Below are 23,667 nucleotides of genomic sequence, written 5' to 3'. Positions count from 1 at the left end.
TATCTTAAGGGTTGATAAATGCCAGTTGAGATCGTCATTATCGGGGGCGCCCTACTATTGATACATCCTCCCTAACATGTCTACTATCTTGTCTGACTCTGCTCCTCGCTCTATAATTTGCTCTAAATTGAACTCTGTGTCTCCATGGTTACTGGCAGCCTTACTTCCAGTTGGGGTGGGGGTGCTTACTGTTTGTTGTCATGGAGACAGGGTTACTTATAGTTTCCAAATTAATGTAGTGTGCTTATTCTCCTCCTAACTCAGCTGTGCTTAGAAGACACTCTTCTTTTTCCTAAAGGATTTAGGGACCAGGGCAGTGTACCATACCCTGAAGATTATCTTGTGGCGATCAGCCAAAAACTAACAGACTTTTTATCCACCGACAGCTCACGTTAACCCACGCACGCACGCAACAACACACACACACACTGTCTGCCAGTAAGGTGGCTCTGGTTGGCCGTGCTGGAGACGCCCAGCACCTTACCTAGAAAGCGGGAATCAGTATGAATGAAGTTGCGGGAGTACTGTAATAGGAGGTGTGTGAAGCCTGGAGAGTTTGAACTGCTTACCCTCCTGTGTGGAGCAGTAGTAGCCTGTGGTTCTCCTCCGTTAAAAAAACATTAGTCATGTGTCGACTGTTGTAGTATACAACATGCAGCTGTGTACTTGTACAAGGTACTTGTACGTGAATATTGTTATGATACTATTCTAAGTATTGGACCCTCGTCTCAACCGGGTCGTCACACAATACATATCAAGTACATTGTATATTCACGTACAAGTAACTTGTACAAGTACACAGCATGTTGTATACTACAACATCGACCGTTGCGGTACATGTTACAATACGGCAACTTAGGCAAATAAAAATAACAAATAAGGCAGCCTTGTCGCCAATGGGACCCAGTCATGAATACATTATTTTAAATGTATACCCTACCCCAGGTTACTGATCTCCCATGTAGTCCATCTGTCTGTACTAGTAGGGCATCCATGCAAGAAGAGGATTTGTTTGTTGCATGCATAAGTGTCAGAATGGCATTTGTATTTCCATGGCTGGGTGATGGTGGTAATGGGGGATGTCTGTTGTTAAAATCCTTTCTACTGTATTCCATAATACTGTTGCCAGCCGTAAAGCAGAGTCGAATACCACAGGGTCTCCTGGGTATTCAGAAAGGATACTGTAGTCTGAACTTATCTGTGTTTCTCCCTGAGAGAATCTACCTCCACTGACTTTGGAAGAAAGTTGCATGGTTCTGTTTGCTCAGTGTGAGAGGGAGCATGTTGGAGACTGTCAGTAAATTAAACTTGGAACGCATGTCCCTCGCCAGCATGATCAAAAGAAGAAAAACTATCAACACAGATGCACTCACTGACAATGCTTTTAGAATGTGAACATGTTTTCAGTGAGTGGAGTGTTTTTCTTCCAATGTGCATATTGTTTCTCACCTTTCACTACAATACCCCGCTTTCTTTAATCTCTGAACAGTCTGAGGCTCAGCACGCAAATCTCGTCACTCAGCGACTAGCATGATCAAGCAGAATGCTAATACTGTATGTCACAACTTTGAGTTGGCACTGGTGCTCAGTGATATGCATCCCAATATGGTTGCTTTGTTCAAAGGGTATCTAAATGTGTACTGTAATCTTTTCCTGTGTCTTCGGATGGAGCCCATCTCTGTGTTTTATACCTGTTCCATACTGTTGCTCTGACTGTCTGAAACCCCTCAGTCTATCTGGGAATATTCTTCTTGTTAGTGTTGTGCTTATCGTTGATGTTATAACTGTTGTTTGGATTGTTCTAATGCTGCAGCCATCTTGTTTGTCAGTGTGCCACTTGGCTCCTCTGGAGACACACACCAAAGTGTAAAAAGTATAGAATTGTGTAATTTTCAAATCACGTATCAAGTAAATAAAGTAAAAGTCATATGATAATAATAGAAATATTCTATCAACTGAACTGCTGTAGACCATGTAGTAGCAGACAGATTCATGCATACATTCATCGAATCTATGTCATTATTTGAAAAGGTTAATTTCTGCTTAGAAATGGGCTCTTTTATAGTCCAGCTGACTGTTTTGCTGTGTGTCTCTGGGCCTGTTTTGTCTCTGCTCACAAAAGCACTAATGTCTTGTTTTCAACCAATCGATCATTGATAACACGGACCACACAAGAGTCCACACACCAGTAAGTAACTGTTCATCTCTCTCTCTCTCTCTCTCTCTCTCTCTCTCTCTCTATCTCACTCAACCACCTGCTGAATTTCTTAACTGAGTAAATGTCCTAGACTCATCTTTTGTGTTTGTTTACCTTCATGTTTCCTTCATGTGCTTCCCAAACTCTGAAAGGTCTTTTTGATTCTGCATTTCTGTATATATAATACACCACTGATTTCATTCAGCATATCTCACGTCTTGTATTATGGTTGACAACTTCTCCTGGTTTGGTTTATTTGTCATAACATCTTCATTGATCCAGTAACTTGTTTGTTGAAGTTGCTTGTTAAAGGACAACTTGGGTTTTTTCAACCAAGGTTCATGTTTTACCGTGGCGTGAATCGTAGTCAATGGTCCAGCCAGACCACTGTAGTGATTAGATTAAAATCATAACACCAAGATGAGAACCTTAATCATCAATATTATATATATAATAATGTTACATGCTTCTAATAACTACTGTACATGTTCCATTTGGCTTATATTGTGTATTGTCTTCCTCTCTCCCCAGCGGAAGCCGGAGGAGGCGGCCCTACCTGTACAGGAAAAGAGCCATCCACCGCGGCAGGCCGGCCTACTCCTACTCACTGGAGGAAGCCCAGGGCAGCATCAGGGAGGCCTGCCCGCCTCTCAACCCCTCTAACTGTTTCATGTCCAGGAGGGAAAGGAGAAAAAGGATGACCATGTCCGTGTGGGAGCAGAGGACAAGCCAGCTGCGGAGACAGCGCCAGATGTCCAGCCGAGAGGTCCTTTTCAGCAGCAGTGAGGAGAAGGACGGACCTCCCACATCAGCCCAGTCCGTAAACCCACTGTCAGTGAACAACAAGGGTCCCCAGTGCAGCCCCTCGAGTAGCCTCAAACGTCTGGCAGAGCCCTTGGGCTCGCCAGCCACGCCTCAGCCTCCAGCCTCTACCACGGCCATCGATACAGCCCTGGATGCCAGCCTTCCAGGTGACATGCCTGTGCCCCCAATGTCAATGTTACGGCCAACGTCATCAGATCCCTCAGATCTGTCCCTGCCTGAACCGCCATTGTCAATCCAAAAATTTGCTGATTCAGAGACCACATCAGAGGTCGAGAAAGTAGGCGTCAAACAGAGCCCCAACCCACTCAACAACCGCCGCAGCCCCAGGTTGAATGGTGAACGACGGTACAGGGCGATTAAGAAGATCAGACCGCCTGTCAATGGCAACACCCTGACCCCAGAGACACGAGGAAATGGTGGAGTCAGGGCAAACTGTCATCAGGGGGACGGGAGTCGTTCGACCAGTCGCTCTGACAGCAGGGAGAGTAAGAGAAGTCCAGGGGAACAAGGTGACGAGGAGAAGGATAAGGCAGAACAGAAGGAGGGACAAACATGTCAAACTGAAGAGTGCAGGTCAGTGAAATCGTCACCTACTAATCAAACCCATCATTTTTTACTGCACCTTTCTTGTTTTTCTTTTCACAGCAGACATTTTGACAACTGAAGGTAGTGATGTTAATTGGCTTAAGTCTTATCTTATAGACAGGACTCTGTTGTATCAGTGAGGTAAAATGAGTACAATCATACAGTAAATGGATGGCTACATTTACATCAAAAGGGCATGTGAGGTGTGAGCTCAAACACACAATTCAACATTTTGGTTTCAAGATGTTGATATTAATTTTGTATTAATCCTTAGGACCCCAAATCACACCTTGGAAAGCATGAGTGTCTATTTCAAACAAAGTGTTTTTTGACTGGGGGGGGTCATATTTTGACAACAGGAATTGCCTGTCACTCCCCACTGACAGGTAGTTATTTTAGGTAGGCTGTTTCCTCCATCGTATTTGCATTTACGGTTCTGCAAACGATTCCTTTCTCATCTGCGTTCACACCTCTGATTTGGCTCAGCTTTGTGCATGTCAAAGAGTGGGGTGGACGTTTTTTGTCTTTTCCTATTTGAATTTGTCTTGTCTTGATTAAAAAAAAAAAAAAAATCATGATTCTGTAATTCATTGTTGTAAATGATATCTGCATTATCAATAAATAAATCTTTAAAAAAAAACAAAGAGTGGGGTGGACTGGACATGCCCACAGATCTAGGATCAGCTCAGTCGCCGTCATTCGAGCGAGATGACGGCGAGTGTAGCGTAAACACAGCAGCATTAGCCTCGTTCATCACAGCAGTATCGAACAGACAAAAATCCACAAAAGTGTGGTTGGACCTTACGAGAGTGGAAAAAGGTTTGCAAAGTGCATGGAATGCAATGCAATCCTTTTGTGTAAAGGTGGAAGCATGTTGATTTTAAGGTAATCTCTCCAAACAGAAACACATGATCTACAGGTCTAGTCAATATGTTGTGTGGAGTATCCGAAAATCCATTGAGTCTGCGGCCGGTTCACGGTTCTCTTTCTTTAGGCTAGCCTACTAACATTAGAAAATATACTAACTACTAGCTACTAACAACTAGTAACTGTGCAGCTTGAAATGTCCTTTTCACTGCTAGGCTTGTACAACTGCTGTTTATGGTGTTCGTTCCTGTTATTAGAACGACAATGACTCAACGTCTGTGACTAATGTCGTATGAGTAACTACTAACTAGAGCCATACATTAAAGAAAATCAATCTGTCGCATGGTTCTCTTAGTTACAATTTAAGAGTACGCTCAACTTGTGTTAAATTGGCTCTAAATTAATCGGTCATCATGAATATAATGTAAATTTAAGTGTCGTGTTATACCTTTATTGAAAGAAGCTACAGACGAGAGCAGCAATAGTCAGCAAGAGCAAGTGGGACAGTGGGAGTTTGGACGGTACCGTTACCAGGTGGGAGGATGGACGGTACCAGGTTTATTGTTAAGGATTCCCATGCATTCTCCATGTGAACGTCCGAGCCTTTATAGGTGCATGCATATCTGCACGTATACAATTAATTATATTGTTGTTGTTGTTGTACCTTGTATTTCTCTCTCTGTGTACATGCAGACTGAGTAGCCAAACACAGGATGAGGAGCCACACCTAAAAGGCACCAAGACTCAGGCTAGCACCCCCTGTCCTCAGAACCAGAAAGAGCCCCCACAGCAGGCAGGCCGCCAGCAGACCTCACACCCCGGTGTCCCAGAAGACGTTAAGATAGACAAGGAGACCGACCACAGTGCTGCAGTTTGTCTAGAGCGGGATAAGTCTCCGCTCAGCAGCAGCGTTATCATTGACGTGCCCAATGTACAGTCATCTATGGAGCTCTCCACTCTCTCAGGTACCTCTTGATAGACTGAAGTGATCATTCAGTCATCAGTGATGTTCGGTCAGCTGAAAACAGTACACTGAACACTGTTTTGCCTGTCGTTTCTCTCATTCGATCACTCACCTCCATCCCTCCCTAACTCATTCTTACTCATTCACCTGCGTCCATCACACCTTGATCCTCCTGTCTTTGTCTCTGTTCCCTGCTGTTCCACGCCTCTTCCTCCTCTCCTGTCCTCCTCAGTCAACAGCAACGACCCTGAGGCCTGTAAGTCAGCGAAGGAGGACGCAGAGGAAACGAAGGCTGTTAACACCGAGACCCCAGACAGCATGTTCATTTTTAAACCTGACAACCCGTAAGTAGCTGTCACACATGCACGCACGCATGCACGCACGCACGCACGCACGCACGCACACACACACACACACACACACACACACACACACACACACACACACACACAGAGAGACAGAGATAAAGTGATTTATAGAAGGATGGATGCATGGATTGATGGATGGATGGATGGATGGATGGTCATATGTATCGGCCGAGAACATTGGCAATGCACTAGACATCTGGGAGATGGCTTGCTGAGGTGGAGTGCCATCTACCATCAGCTCTCAGTACCTAAACATATGTCTTAGTTACCCAAGTGGCGCTACTCATACACTGAGTTGGCAGTGCCCAGGATCAAACCCATGAAACCTTATGGTCCAATGGCGAGTGCTCTACCGACTGAGCTACCTGAACACAAATCATACAGTAATGTATTATCTGGTCAGTTTGTTCACCACTTCACACAGTGTGACGTGTAATAAACACAAAGGACAGATTGTGTCACGCAGTGTCAGTAAGATAAATGAGCATTTGTGCCTGTCGTAGACATGCGCAGAGCAAGTTCAGTCAGGGAACCTCAGTCAGCGCGCCGGCCGTTAATTGGGCCACCGCAGCATCAGGCTCTCATCCACATGATTCACTCAGCCAATCACACGCTCACCCCATCTCATACCGGCTACTTGAACCAGAGGTTTGCATTCCTCTGCCTTCTTGCTTGCTTACTGCTGTTGTATCAGCGTGCTGCTGTCATACAACCTGCGCTCAATTCTGCTTGCTTACTGCTGTTGTATCAGCGTGCTGCTGTCATACATCCTGAGCTCAATTCTGCTGCTGCTGCTGCTATACTGTATACCCGTGTTGCTGTATACAAGTGCTCACCCACCTCCACCCCAGCTACCACCATAATAAATATATTGCATTGATTATCTTATATTCAATAAATAATAAATATATATATTACATCCTCCTTGAGTTGTCTGACTGAACTCCCCCTGGCATGTGCATCTTTCCCACTCCTCCAGGGTTCGCCGGGCCTGTCACTATGTGGTGAACCTCAGGTACTTCGAGATGTGCATCCTGATGGTCATTGCTGCCAGTAGCATGGCCCTCGCTGCTGAGGACCCTGTAGCCACCACCTCCTACTGGAACAAGGTGTGTGTGTGTGTGTGTGTGTGTGTGTGTGTGTGTGTGTGTGTGTGTGTGTGTGTGTGTGTGTGTGTGTGTGTGTGTGTGTGTGTGTGTGTGTGTGTGTGTGTGTGTGTGTTAAGGCTGTCCCCAAACATTCAAGGTTCGAATGTTCGCTCGTTAGGGTTGGCACTCGAATCTTAATTAATGTTTGATTATTTTTTTTCCTTTTTTATTAACTCGAAAATATATCTCGGCGAGAATGTGATATGAGCAAAAAAGTAAGTTTCTAGTGCATTCCTGTCAGAAGTTATGTCTATCTCTGCTGTCCCTCTCCAAAATGTGCACATTAATTTGGTGATGGGCCTGCAGCCAATCAGCAACAAACACACACACACACACACACACACACACACACGTTTTAGTACAAACGTGTCCATGCACCGTGAAGCCTCCTTTTGATCAACACGTTGCTTCACGTCGTTATTCACCTCCTCCGTGTCATTAAGAAACGACTCTAACTACAAATGTCACAGAAGACTCTTTCAATATGCCTTGCACTGCATGGCTTCTTCACCCACGGATAAATAGTTTCCCTGTGCTTGTTGTAGTAACTGCACTTCATTTTCTTCCCCTTTCTCCTCGTTGTACTATGTTTCGTGCATTGTTTTGTTTTGGTGGGTGTTCACTAAACTGTCCGCGGCGCATTGATTTGGGGCGCGTTCGGAAATAGCGCACTGAGCCCACTGTGCAATGCAAACTAATCGGCGAGTGCGCTCCGGTGTGGTATTTCCGAACACGCCCCATTTCCCCCTCTCTGTCACGGCCCGCCCCCTGGCCCTGTCATGACAGCCTACGCAGCTCCTCTGCTGACAGACCCACAGATAAAGCGCACGTTTGAAAACTGGAGCCTGTCTATCATAATGCGGGACAACGTCTCAATTTGCGGGACGCATGAAAAGTCATTGAAATGCGGGACAATCACGCACAAATCGGGACATCTGGTCACCGTGTGTGTGTGTGTGTGTGTGTGTGTGTAGTGTGTGTGTGTGTGTGTGTGTGTTGGGAGACGAGAGAGATTGATAAAGAGCGGGGGAGACGCGCTGTGCACTCTGATCGAGACGGTTATTTTTTTTATTAAGAAACAAATGGTCCGAATGTTCACTCGGAAATTCCTGACAAAGTTCGAGTCCTAAAATAAGGGCTAGGGTACAGCCTTAGTGTGTGTGTGTGTGTGTGTGTGTGTGTGTGTGTGTGTGTGTGTGTGTGTCTATGGTTAAAAATTAACATGGATGCATTTCTATGTGCTTGCCTTGAACATGTGTGTACATGTGCACTTGAATGCATGTATCCCTCAATACATGGATGACGACAGATAATATTAATGACTGTATCTAGAGTTCCCCTACTGTTTTTGATTCGTACATGATCCCCCGTGGTAGAAATATAATCACTATCAATCTGAACCCTGGGGTTCTTTCCCATACTGTACCTCCCGCTGTGTAGATAAAGTAGTTGAAAAGTGAATACATTTCCTTAAATTGCTTTGTTGAGGACTCCTGATGTGACTGAATTGATGACTATTACAATGATGGGGATTGAGAAAAAGGAAGTTAGGGATACAATAAGTCTGGGTAAACAGAACACATCTAATCATGCTTTTTCCATGTTCTCATCAACGGAGGAGATTTGTCATTGCCACCAGCAGCAAAACAGTGAAATAAACGAAGGTCACACAGATATGATAATTGAACTAAAACAAAGAGCGAGCTCTTACTTGCTCACTTTCATTCTCTGTTTCATGCTGTTTCACTCTCTGATTTAACAGGTTCTACGGTATTTTGATTACGTGTTCACTGGAGTCTTCACCTTTGAAATGATAATAAAAGTGAGTAATTATTCATTCATTATTATTTCTTAATTACATACATAAATAACTGCAGTATAACAGTTCTGAACTCAGTTCCTCTGATATAATATTGTGTATGTATTCTATACACAAGACTTGAGCCCGACAAACCCTAGCATAGCCCACCGATTATCAATGTTGTGACTGATATTTAAAAAGAGCAATTTGTTCTAATAAAAAAATAATATATATATATATATATATATATATATTGACAAGGAGACTATAGCAATGATTACTATCAGAATCAGTTATTTTAACAAAGAAATATGACTCCGTACTTTTAAACATGTAAAATCCACACATGAACTGAACTTTAGCCTATGTTATTTAACAACTGAAGCCTCGAGGCACGTCGTGAGATTATGCCTGGAATCGTGATGGCAGGTTGAAAGTGTTTAGAAATCGGCTGCAGACGTCCTCAAAAAAGTCAAATATATGGACGATAAATCGTCCAGGCTCTCGCAAAGAGCCTCCAAGTATTCATTGCATCTTACTTTATCGTCCACAGATGATTGACCAGGGGTTGATCCTCCATGATGGCTCCTACTTCAGAGACCTGTGGAACGTTCTAGATTTCATCGTGGTGATTGGAGCACTGGTGGCCTTTGCTCTCACGTCAGTCACATTGCTTGGTTAAAAATTATTATTCATAAGCCAACATGAAAATAACAAGTAAAGGCCTGTATTAAAACTTTTACTTGAGTAAAAGTAAAAATGTTTTGGCATCCATTCAAATGTACTTACAATACCAAACATTAAGTCAAGCCGCACACAACTATTGTTATCGTGATGCATTGTGATCTTGTAGATCTGCTATTTTCCTAAAGCCAAAGTATAAAATAGGTTTTCTAATAATATTCTAATATGTAAGTAAAGTTGTCAAATCATTTTAGTGCAGTAAAGGGTGCAATTCCTTCCTTTGTGTTGACATATTTATAACTGTTGATATGCGTGTCCTTCTCTCTGCCTTTTTGTCTACTGTGGATGGTGGTCCTGTGGGAATGACTGGCAGCAATGTGATGGGGTAAAAACACAAGAAATCTACCTTCCTCATTAATATGGACATCAAACATCAAACAAAGAGATACTGTAGCATTCTGTCATACAGTACAATGTCAAACAAATTAAGCGATGGAAAAGTGCTGTACAGTAACAGTATGCACACAATAATACTCCAAAATATCAAAGTAATATATAATCTGCGTTGACTCAGTGTGATAATATGATTACTGAGTACTAAACACAGTAGTGTTTGTGCACTTAAACAGTTAAGATGAACTATAGAAACATATAAAATACATAGTGAAATAAAAGGGCGTCCACTGTCTTGGGAAATGCAACTACAGTATAATAACAGCTGTGAAATTGTATGATTCTAACTGTGTACTGTATGCGTTTCCTTCACAGTAACAACAAGGGACGGGACATTAAGACTATCAAATCTCTTCGAGTTCTGCGTGTTCTCAGACCTCTGAAGACTATTAAGAGACTTCCCAAACTCAAGGTCAGTGAAGTCCCATGTCCATTACAGCAATCTCTTCTGTTAGCTTTCCTAAGTTTTTTGTAATTTATAGAAACCTTATTCCTGCATTATGACTGTGCCCTACTGTACCTAATGTGATGATGTAGAGTAGACACAAGTCTCCACTTTAAGTGTGCACAGTAAAATCCTCTGTGTTAGTTCTGGGAATGCACAAATCCATTTGGTTACATTTGTGCCACTCCCAGAGTCACAAATGGATAAATTAACACTGAGGAATGTTACTGTGTGGTTTATCATGCATTTGATCTGTTGGTATACAGGTGTATTTACAAACACATGCATACACATACACACACTCAATATTCTGTCTATGAGCACACATACATTAACACTGTGTGCTCATAGGAATGTTACTGTGTGGTTTATCATACATTTGATCATCACAGGGGGGTGGCGGTGGCTCAGGGGTAGAGTGCCTGGATGGTAACCGTAAGGTTGCCAGTTCCGTAAGGTTGCCAGTTCGAACCCGGCCTCCCCCAGAGTTACTGTCGAAGTGTCCTTGAGCAAGACACTGAACCCCTAATTGCTCCCGATGTGCTAGTTGGTGCCTTGCATGGTTTCCGCTGCCATCGGTGTATGAATGTGTGTGTGAATGGGTGAATGTAATGCACAATCTCTGTAAAGCGCCTTGGATAAAGGCGCTATATAAATGCACCATTTACCATTTACCACAGGCTGTTGGTATTCACTAGGACAGACGTTCACACACACACACACCAATTCACTCACCTCTATTCTAAAGCAGATTTTATAAATATGGTATGAGACGGGGGACTTACATGATGTAACAGGTGTTGTGGCTCTTTGTTGGTTCCAAACATTTCAACCTTATAGCCAACAAACCCACTGATGCACCTAGGGATTATTGATGTACGCAGATATAAGAAGTAGATTGTCCACAGGTTCAATGTCATTGTAGTTTGTATTTACTTTCCTTTAAAGTGCAGTGATGGTACATTACAAGCATTTGTCTCTTCTGTGTTGTCTGTCTGTCTATCTATCTGTCTGTCTATCTGTCTGGTAAAACTGGTTTGTCCACCAGGTGCATGCCGCTCCCCAATCACCCAGGCCTACATATGCTCTCTCAATCAATCAATTAGGCCTGGGGAGGCTTGCCCTTGGTGTCCAAACAGTGACACAACCCATCAAACCAATGCCCAATAATAACTACAACAAGTGTGATAATAATAACAATAAATAGACATACAAATCAGTGCGGATGGCTTCTACACTCCCCCCTAATTGTGCACAGTATATGGACACAATTACAAAATACATTTCAAAGAAGCCAAACACAAAAAACATTATTCAAAGGTATGTGGTATGTGTGTTGTAATTAGGCTTGACTGAATCTTCTTTGATCGAAACTGCAAAAAAGAAAGAAAGGGAAAGATGGAGAAAAGAAAAGTTAAAGCTCTCAGTGGTCTGGAGAAGGCTTGATGTAGCCCTCAAGCCACCACAGGAAGCGGAGCAGGTGGTTGTCCCTTTCCTCCGGCACGTCACCCTCCTCGTTCTCCTTCTGCTCTCTCTTCTCCTGGACAGGCCCTTTGTCCTCCTTTCGGTTCCTATGCCAGCTTCTTTCCTTCTTCAGAGGCAGCTCTTTCTTACCACCTTGTTGGTCATGGTCAGATGTAGCCCTCTCCATGCCGTCCATGGTGCCATGGTCCCCTCCACCACTGGCCCTCCGTGATGGGGAAGGATGCCTCTCTCCACTGAGTGGATCCCTCACCACTCTGTTCAGCCTCTTTGTGTCAGCTGACTCAACCCAGCTAGCGTTGTTGATCATGGCATCCTGCTTGCCGTTTTCATCTCCCTCACGCATCTGTCCATAGTGATCTCCAGCTTCAGATGTGACGCCGAGAGCTGAGGAGCCGCCCGTCTCCACAGCCATCTCACCGTCCTCCGCTCCGTCCTCTTCTGCAGGGTCAGTCAGCTGCTTCCGCTGGAAATCCTTCAGCTGCAGAATGTTCTCCTCCTGAGGGATCTTCGGCTCGGAGATACTGTCCTCTCCTTCCTGCCATGTCTCTCTGCCATCCTCTCCCGGGGGTGCGTCTTCCTCCACCACGCCATATGTGGCCAAAATGCTCTCCCTCTGCTCCCTCTCCATCTCTCGTGCCATCCACTCCTGCACGATAATCTCAATCTCCCTTCGACTGAGCTCTGGAGGGTCTTCCCACCAGTCTTCTTCATCTGCAGGTTGTAGAGCAACCTCGCTCACTGCTCTCGTGGCATCTGAGTCAGACATTGTAATTTCCTTTTTGCCACACGTAAAAGTGCAGTGCAGTGTAAACTTCCAAGAAAGTGCAGCAGCGCAAATGCAAATGCCCAAATAAATAAAGGCAGTGCAAAACAACAGGTGTGTCACTAGTAAAAGTCCGGCAGTGACAAAAACAAGAATAATAACGGACGGCAGTGCATCAAATGGCCAGCAAACAAGTCACCAATAAAAGTTAAGCAGTGGAAAAACACGAAAATAAAATAACTCCAATAGTTATTGCCGTTTTCCTATACAGCTTTTAAATTCGGTTTCCAGTGTCCACTACATACCAGGCTCCTAATTGATGAGTCTTTGTGGCTTTGAGCTGCGCGTCCAGTTAGTTAATTCCCTTATGTTTGTTCCAATTCCTGGTTCGAGTCCTCCTTGTTACTTTGAAAAACCAACACATCTAAATCCAACAGGACTCAGTTTTACTATGTTGTGGCTCTTTGTTGGTTCCAAACATTTCAACCTTATAGCCAACAAACCCACTGATGCACCTAGGGATTATGGATGTACGCAGATATAAGAAGTAGATTGTCCACAGGTTCAATATCATTGTAGTTTGTATTTACTTTCCTTTAAAGTGCAGTGATGGTACATTACAAGCATTTGTCTCTTCTGTGTTGTCTGTCTGTCTGTCTATCTGTCTGTCTATCTGTCTGGTAAAACTGGTTTGTCCACCAGGTGCATGCCGCTCCCCAATCACCCAGGCCTACATATGCTCTCTCAATCAATCAATTAGGCCTGGGGAGGCTTGCCCTTGGTGTCCAAACAGTGACACAACCCATCAAACCAATGCCCAATAATAACTACAACAAGTGTGATAATAATAACAATAAATAGACATACAAATCAGTGCGGATGGCTTCTACAACAGGTAAGCAGACTAGCGGAGCATGAAGTGTGCCTCTCGGGAGAGGAGAGAGAGAGGAGAGGAGAGGATAAGTTGACATGAATGGAGAGGAGGATTAGAAAGGACAAAGAATAATAGCAATGGATAAAAGGAGAGAGGTGCAGCTGTCAGTGTGGCAGGAAATTAAATGGGCTTATAAAAGAGAAGACGTGTGAGGGAATGTGATAACAGGTGCATGTCAAGCAAGCAAGATAGACGTTTCAGAGCCACTGAATGTAAATCACGCAGGAGAATAGTACAAAACTTTGGCCTTTAAGATTTGATGTACTTTCTTTCAGATCTTTCTACAGCACCTTGGCATAGTAAATTGCATAGTAGTTTAAACAGGTAACAGACAAACTTGAAGAATAAGGAATCCAATACTGAGCAACATTCTTGTGGTCCTTTGAGGAGCCATATACGAGGACGTATTTTGAGTTACCTGGGCAAGTATTTAGCCGATCTGCCCTTTTTGCCACACGGAGACGGCGTTTTGGGGGACGGCTAATTTGGTGTATGTATTGTGATGTAATTTTGCCTGGCATGGTTTTTTAGATCTTACCCACCTTGTTAGCAATCAATCAATTGGTGCCCTCTCTTTTCATGCAGGCGGTGTTTGACTGTGTCGTCACGTCTTTGAAGAACGTCTTCAATATCCTGATAGTTTACAAACTCTTCATGTTCATCTTTGCCGTCATCGCAGTGCAGCTCTTCAAGGGGAAGTTTTTCTATTGCACGGATGGCTCAAAGGATACAGAAAAGGATTGTCAGTGAGTGCACACTTACCTGTCTGTCATTCCACCCAGGGTTCGATTTGCTGGGGAGATGGAGGGGATCAATGCCTCTGCTTTTGATATCACCCCCCTCTGATCATTCATTCTTCTGGTGGGGATATATTTTATTCCTGCTTCTGGTCAGACTCAAATAAATGCAACCTTTTGGGAAATGTACACTGCAGTGTATGATATGTTTGATATCACAGTATATATATATAGATATGAAATTCACAGTATGTATGTTAACCCCATTAACCCTGGCCCTTTTTGGGTCGAATGTTCTTTATTTCCTCATTTTTCTCAAATTTAATTCTTCAATAGTTTTGAAAATAACAGTCTACAATCTACAGTACAAGCTCAGTGTTGTTAGCTTATTGTGAGCTTACCGCAGTCTAAAAGCCATTGTCTCAATGTTCTACTCCTTACTTTTGCTTCTTCAGGGGTTACTACATCGACTACGGGAAGGACAAGAAGGAGGTGAAGAGGAGAGACTGGAAGATACACGAGTTCCACTATGACAACGTCGTCTGGGCTCTGCTCACTCTCTTTACTGTGTCCACCGGAGAGGGATGGCCTCAGTGAGTAATAGGCACACCACTGGATCAATTATAATTTCATCTGGATGACAAAATACAGTTGTATTGGCCAAACTGAACGTCCCCTTTCAAGCTTTGAAGGTTCATTAGTATTAATTTACAAACGTTTGAATGTTCAGCTGTGTATTTTCTGAGACAATGAGGGTGAAAACAAAACAAGCAAACAAAAATATACAGTATCTCTCACTCTGTGGAATGCATGGGTTTGAGCCTGTTTTTTTTGTTTTGTTTTAACCCAAAAATATATATCAGAATCACAGTAGTACTATGTTCATGTTGTGTTTACAATCATTTGAAAGTCACACATGGACAAGACACAGACACACTCGACACTGGATTCATGATTGACTCCTCCTCCTCACCTCGTCATCATTGAACTGTGTGTGCGTGACACAGTTCAATGATGACGAGGTGAGGAGGAGGACTCAATCATTGTAGTTAGTAGCAACAGCAACAAGTGGGAAGAAATCACCAGTGTCCAGTGTGGAAACACTTCAAATTAACGCATTCTGCGTAGCACAACAAATATAGGTGCTCATCTAAAAAATTTAAGTAAGAGCTGGCGGCACCCAACGCTAAAAGTATCGCCTTGTGCAAGAGCCTTGTGCTGCGCACATTATAAAAAAATACGTCTTAAATAAATGTAATGTAAGTAAATGATATAGGCTAATAATAATAATATCAATTATAATTTTTTCTCGTAGCGTGGCTATTATTGGCCAGAGAGAGCGATTTGTCTGACGATGTGAATTATTATTTAACAGTTTGCAAATAAATAAATTTAAAAAAGACGGTGGCACATACCATGCTGTTGACTATCTGTTCCAGGGAGGCCGGCTCTTGCTAATTATAATAATATCTGGTATTTATATAGCTTTTCTAAGTAGGCCTCCTCAAAGACGCTTTAGGCTAGCTACATGTTACATGTATTTATTGGTATGTATTTATTTATTAATCAATTGGCGGTGAGTGGCGACGCGTTGTGCTGTGAAACTAAACTTCACCCTTTTTTCACGGATAGACTATCCCCCCCCAAAATGATATATAATGAATTGCAGCTTGGTTAAAAGCACTCGGAAGGGCCTGGGCCATATCTCAGTGGTCCTGGCAATCCAGCCTGGCAGTGTGCCGCGGGTTCGACTCTCGATCCCGACGGCCTTTACTGCATGTCTTCCCCCCGTCTCTCTCCCCATTTCCTGTCAGCCTACTGTCACGAAAAAACATACAAAAAAAGCACTCGGAAGTTTTTTTTTCTTTCTTTTTTTCATTAAAACGATCCGCTCGAAAATCCCTGCCGAAGCTCGAATCCTAAAAACAGGGCTAGGGTACAGCCTTAACGTGGTCGGTTGCATTCGGTAGCTGCTTACATAGCCCATACCCCCCCTCCCCCCCCCCTCCCATCGTGTTCCAAGGAATCATGGGGAAAATGTTATTGTACGACCTACTGTTCAAGAGAGACCAAAACATAAAGCGGGCTGGTATAATGCCATCATCATGAGGGTGATTAAAAAAACTGCTAAGCCTACTGGTTGCATAAATGAAATGTTTGGCACACACACAGACACAGGCAAAAGCACACACACAATCAACATTTACATGAGTGCAGCATATAGTTAAATGATGTACCGGTATGTACTGTATGCAGAGGAATATAATACGAAGTCCTCTGAATGCCAGATTGGTACTGGAAGGAACCCATCCCAAACAGATAAACAACACTTCTGAACCTCAGTAGTTTGGACAAGACCTGAACACGATTGATGGTAGTTTGCACTGCCAGCAGCAGCTGTTGGACACGCGCTTGTTGATGAGATCTGCTGTGGCGTGTTTGACGTGTTTGAAATTGGCCCAATGTGACATTGTCTATCTACTCAGATATCTGCCTGCCATCTGGTCAACCCATGAGATAACATTGTCAGACTGATGTCATGTTTAGAGCAGTGTTTTTTGGCAGAAAATTTAGATTTTAGTTTCAGTCTCTTAAATAGTTTTCATTTAGTTTTAGTCGCGACCAAGTCTAAAATGACTTATACTGGATCTCTTGTCCACTAGTCCCTTCCTAACATTTTAGTCTAGTTTTTATCTGTTGACAAAATTGTCAATACATTTAGTATTAGTTTTAGTCATCCTAGCTTAGTTTTCATTTAGTTTCCATTTCGTTTTCGTCAGTGAAAAAGAGTAGTCGACAAAAGCAACACTGGCTTGTTGATGAGATCTGCTGCGTCATGTTTGAAATTGGCCCAATGTGACATTGTCTATCTACTCAGATATCTGCCTGCCATCTGGTCAACCCATGAGATTACAATTTACAATTTAGGCATTTAGCAGACACTCTTAATCCAGAGCGATTTACATTAAGCAAGAACAAAAAAGCATGGGAATACATCAAGTTGCACTTTCTTTGGAGTGTTCTTTTTTTAAATGTACACTAAATTTCTACGCCAAAAATAGCCGATCTACAAGCTCACAACATGATGCGTTGTGACCTTGTACATCTGCTTTCTTTGGTGAATTTCCCCCCCAGAGTAGGGATAATGGGGTTCAAGTGGTTTTTTAAAGTATAAAGTTATATTCAATCTGTGATACTCTCTCAAGTTTTCCTTGTTGTTACATACTGTAAATCAGGGGGAAAGATTTACATATTATTTACATATTGTAATATGAATGTAAGATGCTAGAATCAATGTAATTTCATTGGTGCCGTGGATGAAAAAGTTATTTACAGGAGTGACCTGAGCCAAAAACGTTTGAGAACCTCTAGCTTAGAGACTCCCAAGGTGTAGAGCGGACCTTCAAGCCAAGCAGCACTACTTCTTTACACATACATACTGTATTTTTCTGTTTGCTGTCACAGCGCTTGGTCTTCTGTTAGCCCCCAGCTGTGCGAGATGTTTCTTTTGATTGTTTTCCTCCATGTTACAGCATTGTTTTTTTTAACTTTTGTGATGTAAAATCTGCTCAAACCTCTTTGTCATTCTATGTTATTATTCTTAGCCTTCTGTTCCTTTGCTTGTCCAGGGTCCTGCAGCACTCTGTGGACGTGACCGAGGAGGACAGAGGTCCCAGCCGTGGCAACAGGATGGAGATGTCTATCTTCTATGTCATCTACTTTGTTGTCTTCCCGTTCTTCTTCGTCAACATCTTTGTGGCCCTCATCATCATCACGTTCCAGGAGCAGGGGGATAAGATGATGGAGGAGTGCAGCCTGGAGAAGAATGAGGTGATGCATGGGGATAGAGCAGAGGAGGTCAACCCAGAGTTCTAGCATATCTAGAGAGTGGACGAGAAGCGACAGCCCCGCCCCCGCTATTCATTTCAATGGAAGTTGCTCAGTGGCGTTTTGAAGGACTGACAAAGTCTTCCTTGAGTGTCGATATAATTGGTTGGCTCCTATGAGAGTAGTCATTGCACTGCTCTTGCTGTATCTCTATGTCATGTCACCTCACGTGTTCACAAAGCAAAGACCCAGCGGCGGATTGTCTGCAGAACATTGCCCAGTTGAGTCATATCGCTGGGCTTCAGACCAACTTTGCCCAATTCTTAGCACCCTCTGGTGGACAAATGTGTAGACAGAGTACCGACCACACAGAATATTTGTATGATGATGATGATGTTTCTAGCATACAGTAGGCTTGTTGTGGTTCTTTAAAAAGAAATGCTAACGTTTTCTTTCTCATTTCAAAACTTCAAACACTTGGGCGGTAAGCCACAACAGACCGATAGTAGTAGTTATAGTATATGTGTTAGCTATCATCATGTCACCTAGGTGGAATGTAACACACACATCACAGTGACCCTGACTGTCTGAATCATGGCTAACTCTGCTCTCCCAGGACTGACAACTGCTGACGGCAGTTTCTGTAATGAGTCTTATGGAAACTTCAGTTTAACAGGCAGAAAGAAAATCACATGTAACATACAGACAGAAATCCTTGTAAAAGAAACATAGCACACTGTGAGATTCCTCTAATAATGCTGACGGTAATGCGGTAGGATCAGACCTACTTCACCCCACTTCAAGGATGAAGCACATTCTTGTGTCTATAATTACTAATGAGTTACTTCATACAACATTTCTCTCTTCTATCGCTGTCTGTCCTTTATTTATCTTTTTTTTGCAGCTGAAATCGCTGTCTACAAGTATTGTGCAGGCAGAACAGATGACTTGTACCCCGGATCTGTTTGCAAGCTCAAATAGAAAAAAATAACCTTATCAGGACAAACACTACAATAGAAGAGATACTGACACTGCCATAGTGTATGCGTTTTTCTATTTTTCTCCTAAATCCACAATGGCATTGACTGCTCGGCTTGATTTATCCTGGGTTGCATGCTGTGTCACGCATAGAAAATAGGCGATGTACAAACTTACAACACATTGTGCTGCGACTGAAAGTATAACTCGGGCTTTACGTGTGTTATTCTTTCTGTCCTGTTCTCTCTCTACTTGCAGAGGGCTTGCATAGACTTTGCCATCAGTGCCAAGCCTCTGACCCGTTACATGCCCCAGAACCGACACACTTTCCAGTATCGTCTGTGGCACTTTGTGGTGTCGCCCTCATTTGAGTACACTGTCCTGGCAATGATTGCTCTCAACACTATTGTTCTAATGATGAAGGTGAGTATGCTGTACAATTGTTGATAAAACCTGCAGATACTTTCTCTATATCTATCTAACTCTCAGACTGGGAAGACGGAACCCGCCCACTGCGTCCAGTATGCTCTAGTACTTGAGTAGTTACCCTTTGCGTTTTAACATATTGCTTATTGAAGGAAGATATATATCAGTAGTAAAATCCCTTCAAGGTGTCTGGAAAACTTGAGTAGTTACTCTTTGAACCAAAAAGTTTGTGCTTAACCTACAAAATGTGCTTATAAAGCACTCAAAATATAGCATCTGGTCTAGTACACTAAGTTAAGATGTTGCCACTAATTACTTCACACTTTCATCTCTGTGCCTGTGGGACCACCTCCCATGAGCTATGATGTGTGCATATGTGTTTTCCGTTGGGCACATCTTTTTTCTCCATTGCTCTTTTACTCATGTTTATTCGTGGACATAGCCGTTTTCTCACCTCTGCTAGTTATACAGCCAGACCTACAGATGGACAGGCAGACAGACGGACACAGGGTGACTCAGCCTGTATTAAATATTGAAATATAATATCCAGGGGCCAGCTATTTAGCATTGACCTCATTAACTATGACTGCTGCCCCCAACCCCCCAGAGGAATGGCTCCCTTTATAGTGACACAGATTAGACGGTCTGAGGCTATTTATGGACCTAAAGGAATCTTCCATCAACCTGAGTGCTGACTTTGTGATCAGGGCGCTCTGGTCGCAAGACGACACAGGCAGGTAGCATTTTGTTAGCCTGGTTAACCTTGAAAACATTTCATTCCATTCCATGGAATGGGATGTTTTCAAGAGGGAGTTTCAACCAGGCTAGCATTGTGCTTCAGTGGTGGTAGATTCATCATATCAATGCCTGAACAAGAAATAGCATCTACAGGAGCTAAGGAGAAGGATGGAGTGATTTCTAAGTGGCATTTTAATCATTAACAAAACATTATGAAAAAATCAGGAAAGTTCTTCACTCCTAATAGTGTCTGTTGTTTGCAGTTTAATCTCTTCTTCCCGTTATGTTTCCAGTATTACTCTGCCCCACCAGCTTATGAGGCTGTACTGAAGCACTTGAACACAGCCTTCACTGTTCTCTTCTCGGTCGAGTGTGTCCTCAAGATCGCGGCCTTTGGCTTTCTGGTGAGAGGAACGGGCTCAGACTCAATCTTCAGCCAAAATCTATTTCCTAGCGTGACCTTGTGTGGTCATCAATCACACCTCCCCTCTTTCTGCAGAACTACTTTCGAGACACATGGAACATTTTTGACTTCATCACTGTGTTGGGCAGCATTACTGAAATCGTGGTGGTGGATTTGCAGGTAATTATAGGATTACTAAGTTAAACTTTGACAGTATTCTTTTTTTTACAATAGACAGGTCTCTAATATGAAATATATGCTCTTGTTTTTTCTTTTCTTTTCATTCTCTCTACTTTTTGATCTCTACTCTACTTTCTCTCATACATATTACATACACGTTAAATATTATGTATGATAAAAGTCCAAGCAGCATCCATGCAAAACACGGTTGCTGCTCAAGAAATAATAAGTGCGATGCTCTATGTCCTATGCTCTATTTTCTGTGATCTACTGTATGTCCATCCTGCTCCCAGTCTGTTGACACGTTCAACATGAGTTTCCTGAAGTTGTTCCGAGCAGCCCGTCTGATCAAGCTGCTGAGACAGGGTTACACCATCCGCATCCTTCTGTGGACCTTCGTACAATCCTTCAAAGCCCTGCCTTATGTCTGCCTGCTCATTGCCATGCTGTTCTTCATCTATGCCATCATAGGCATGCAGGTCAGGAGGCGCATTGGCTGACGCGTGTGATTCATTGTGTTGTTTCCCTCTTCCCTGCTTTTGAATTGCACTGCTGCCTGTTTTTAAAACTTTATTTTAAAACGTAATGTGATTTCTCCTTAAATAAATCCAGTCTCTCTCCGTACTGTACAGTATGTTTGGCCTGAATAAAATGTTTGGCTACCCATTGTTTTTGGTTATTAGTATTACTGTATGTGCTGTGTATGTGCAGTGTATATTATGTGAATGTCTTTGCACCTCTATCTTTGAATCAGGTGTTTGGGAACATTAAGCTGGATGAAGAGACTCATATCAACAAACACAACAACTTCAAGAGTTTCCTCGGTGCTCTGATGCTGCTCTTCAGGTAAGGTGTTCTTTCCATGTAATGCTATTAGAAACACATTTCTAACAGACCAACCAATTTGTGGTGTCACCGGCAAACACATACACCAATTTCTACTCTTGTTCTCAGGCTGAACGCTCACCTTGTAAGTGTTAGGGTGGTGGATAGAATACAGATTTAGCTTGAACATCTTAAAGTAGTCACTTAGGATGAGTAAATGCAGAGAGGACGGATTTCAGCTAAAATGTACTAGGCACATGCCTCAACAGCATCCAGCTACCCAGCAGGAGCGAGGTGAAAGATGAAAGACATCCAGATTGCCAACAGACAGATTTGGTAACATTTCAGAACCACATGCATTTCAAAGTAACCAAGTTCCATTCTGATACAGTATGTGCCCTGGATACCATTGGTTGCAATGTTGAGCTGTAGTAAAATGGAGGAATTCCACTCATTTTCAACATTTTACTATTCCATTAATGTACCTTAGAGCTGTTGTGTGGAAATAATAAAAAAGTCCCCCCCCCATTCTGTGTTTCCTAGAACCGGAGGTTCTAGGAAACACAAAAATCATTAACATTGTGAAGTACATCTTGATGACATCATCAAGATGATTCACCATTCACCAGATTCACCATGTTAATGATTTTTTTCAGACCTCACGAAGGAACCCTTAACTCAAATGTTTTTCATATTGTGCTTATATTATCTAGCTCTATATTATCAAGTCCCCTAAAACAACCCTTCTCTTTAACCCATTTCGACCTGACGTTAATTGAAATTTAAAATGTTTCTTCTAAATCCAGTTTTCTGAAATAACTGTGTTTCTATATCAGTGGTGCTCAATATTATATAACATAATGCTTGAAACATCAGGCCTGACTTCGAAATAAAATAAAAAATCTTCTGAAAGATTATATTCAAAGATTTGTGCCGCATTTTCACGATTTTTCAAAAATAGCAGACCTACAAGCTCGAGCTATGAGCTTGTAGGTCTGCTATTTTTGTAGATTTTGTAGATCTGCTATTTTTCAATAGCTAAAGTATAACATAATGCTTAGTTAAAACACCAAAAGGGGTTCCCGTCCAGAATGTCAGATGTGACTCAGTCAGATGTGCCTTGGTGTATGTTGTATGTTGTGAACCTTATTTCTGGGACTTTCATATGGGACAAAAGGACTCTGATATGTCAACATAATTTAGATGTGTATATATAGGTATTTAAGGACTCTGACGTCTATTATAAAGTTGTTGTCTGAATTGTTATGTTTGCACTTTTGGTACAAGTTGGCTGTGAACTCATTGATGTCTGCATGGGTCAGAGGTACTGTCTCTCCTATAGGGAGACTATATACAATGTGGCACTTCCGGTGTCTCCAGCAGATAGACAACGCTGATGAAGGCTTGAACGCCGAAACGCGTTCGTTGTACTGCTGCTCTGCGCAGGGGCGCAGATAGCATTTCATAACTGGGGGGGACATATTTGGGGGCTATCTGTGCGCACAATGTGCGTGCGAAATATTTCATGAGGAGGGGGGGCCACTTTTGCTCATAATTACTGATTTCATGGCAAAACACTGCCAACACAGTAAAACACATGCTGCCACGGTATTTATTTGGGGGGATAATCCCCCCTCCTCATGAAAACCGTGAGTGCTGGTGTTTAAAAGCAACTGGAGTCGTGCAAGCTATTACCCTGATATAACTATCATGTACTGTAGCCTAAATTTCCAGTGGTTATTTGGCAAGGAGGAGTCAGGATTGATGAAAATGAACTGCACATAATGACCGATTGACTTCCACGTCTGTCTGTCTGTCTGTCTGTCTGTCTGTCCAGGAGTGCGACAGGAGAGTCGTGGCAGGAGATCATGCTGTCGTGTCTGGGGGGACAGCAGTGTGAGGGGGACCCATCTCTTCCCCCTGCCCCTTGGACCTCTGACCCCCTGACCTCTGACCACGAGGGGAGCTGTGGGTCAGAGTTCGCCTATTTCTACTTTGTGTCCTTCATCTTTTTCAGTTCCTTCTTGGTAAGA

At 42.8% G+C, this 23,667-nt stretch overlaps 1 protein-coding gene across 1 annotated transcript in view; it reads left to right on the top strand.

Annotated features, from left to right (window-relative positions):
- The window catches only part of cacna1ea (calcium channel, voltage-dependent, R type, alpha 1E subunit a), a gene marked incomplete at its 5' end in the record, with an annotated part of 146,325 nt that overhangs the window by 109,364 nt on the left and 13,294 nt on the right, over nucleotides 1–23,667 (top strand). Inside the window, 16 exons of the mRNA XM_083766471.1 lie at nucleotides 2,729–3,595; nucleotides 5,168–5,439; nucleotides 5,671–5,782; nucleotides 6,786–6,915; nucleotides 8,717–8,776; nucleotides 9,309–9,415; nucleotides 10,208–10,304; nucleotides 14,105–14,265; nucleotides 14,712–14,849; nucleotides 17,886–18,087; nucleotides 19,321–19,485; nucleotides 20,520–20,630; nucleotides 20,726–20,809; nucleotides 21,103–21,288; nucleotides 21,564–21,655; nucleotides 23,472–23,661. Coding sequence (XP_083622597.1) covers nucleotides 2,729–3,595; nucleotides 5,168–5,439; nucleotides 5,671–5,782; nucleotides 6,786–6,915; nucleotides 8,717–8,776; nucleotides 9,309–9,415; nucleotides 10,208–10,304; nucleotides 14,105–14,265; nucleotides 14,712–14,849; nucleotides 17,886–18,087; nucleotides 19,321–19,485; nucleotides 20,520–20,630; nucleotides 20,726–20,809; nucleotides 21,103–21,288; nucleotides 21,564–21,655; nucleotides 23,472–23,661 — 2,974 coding nt within the window. The remainder of the gene's footprint in view (nucleotides 1–2,728; nucleotides 3,596–5,167; nucleotides 5,440–5,670; nucleotides 5,783–6,785; nucleotides 6,916–8,716; nucleotides 8,777–9,308; nucleotides 9,416–10,207; nucleotides 10,305–14,104; nucleotides 14,266–14,711; nucleotides 14,850–17,885; nucleotides 18,088–19,320; nucleotides 19,486–20,519; nucleotides 20,631–20,725; nucleotides 20,810–21,102; nucleotides 21,289–21,563; nucleotides 21,656–23,471; nucleotides 23,662–23,667) is intronic.

This window comes from Protomyctophum parallelum (genome assembly GCF_964188405.1).
Source record: "Protomyctophum parallelum genome assembly, chromosome: 6".
NCBI classification, from domain to species: domain Eukaryota; kingdom Metazoa; phylum Chordata; class Actinopteri; order Myctophiformes; family Myctophidae; genus Protomyctophum; species Protomyctophum parallelum.
The sequence above is the reverse complement of the archived record's forward strand: the minus strand, read 5'-3'. Positions and strand labels throughout refer to the sequence as shown.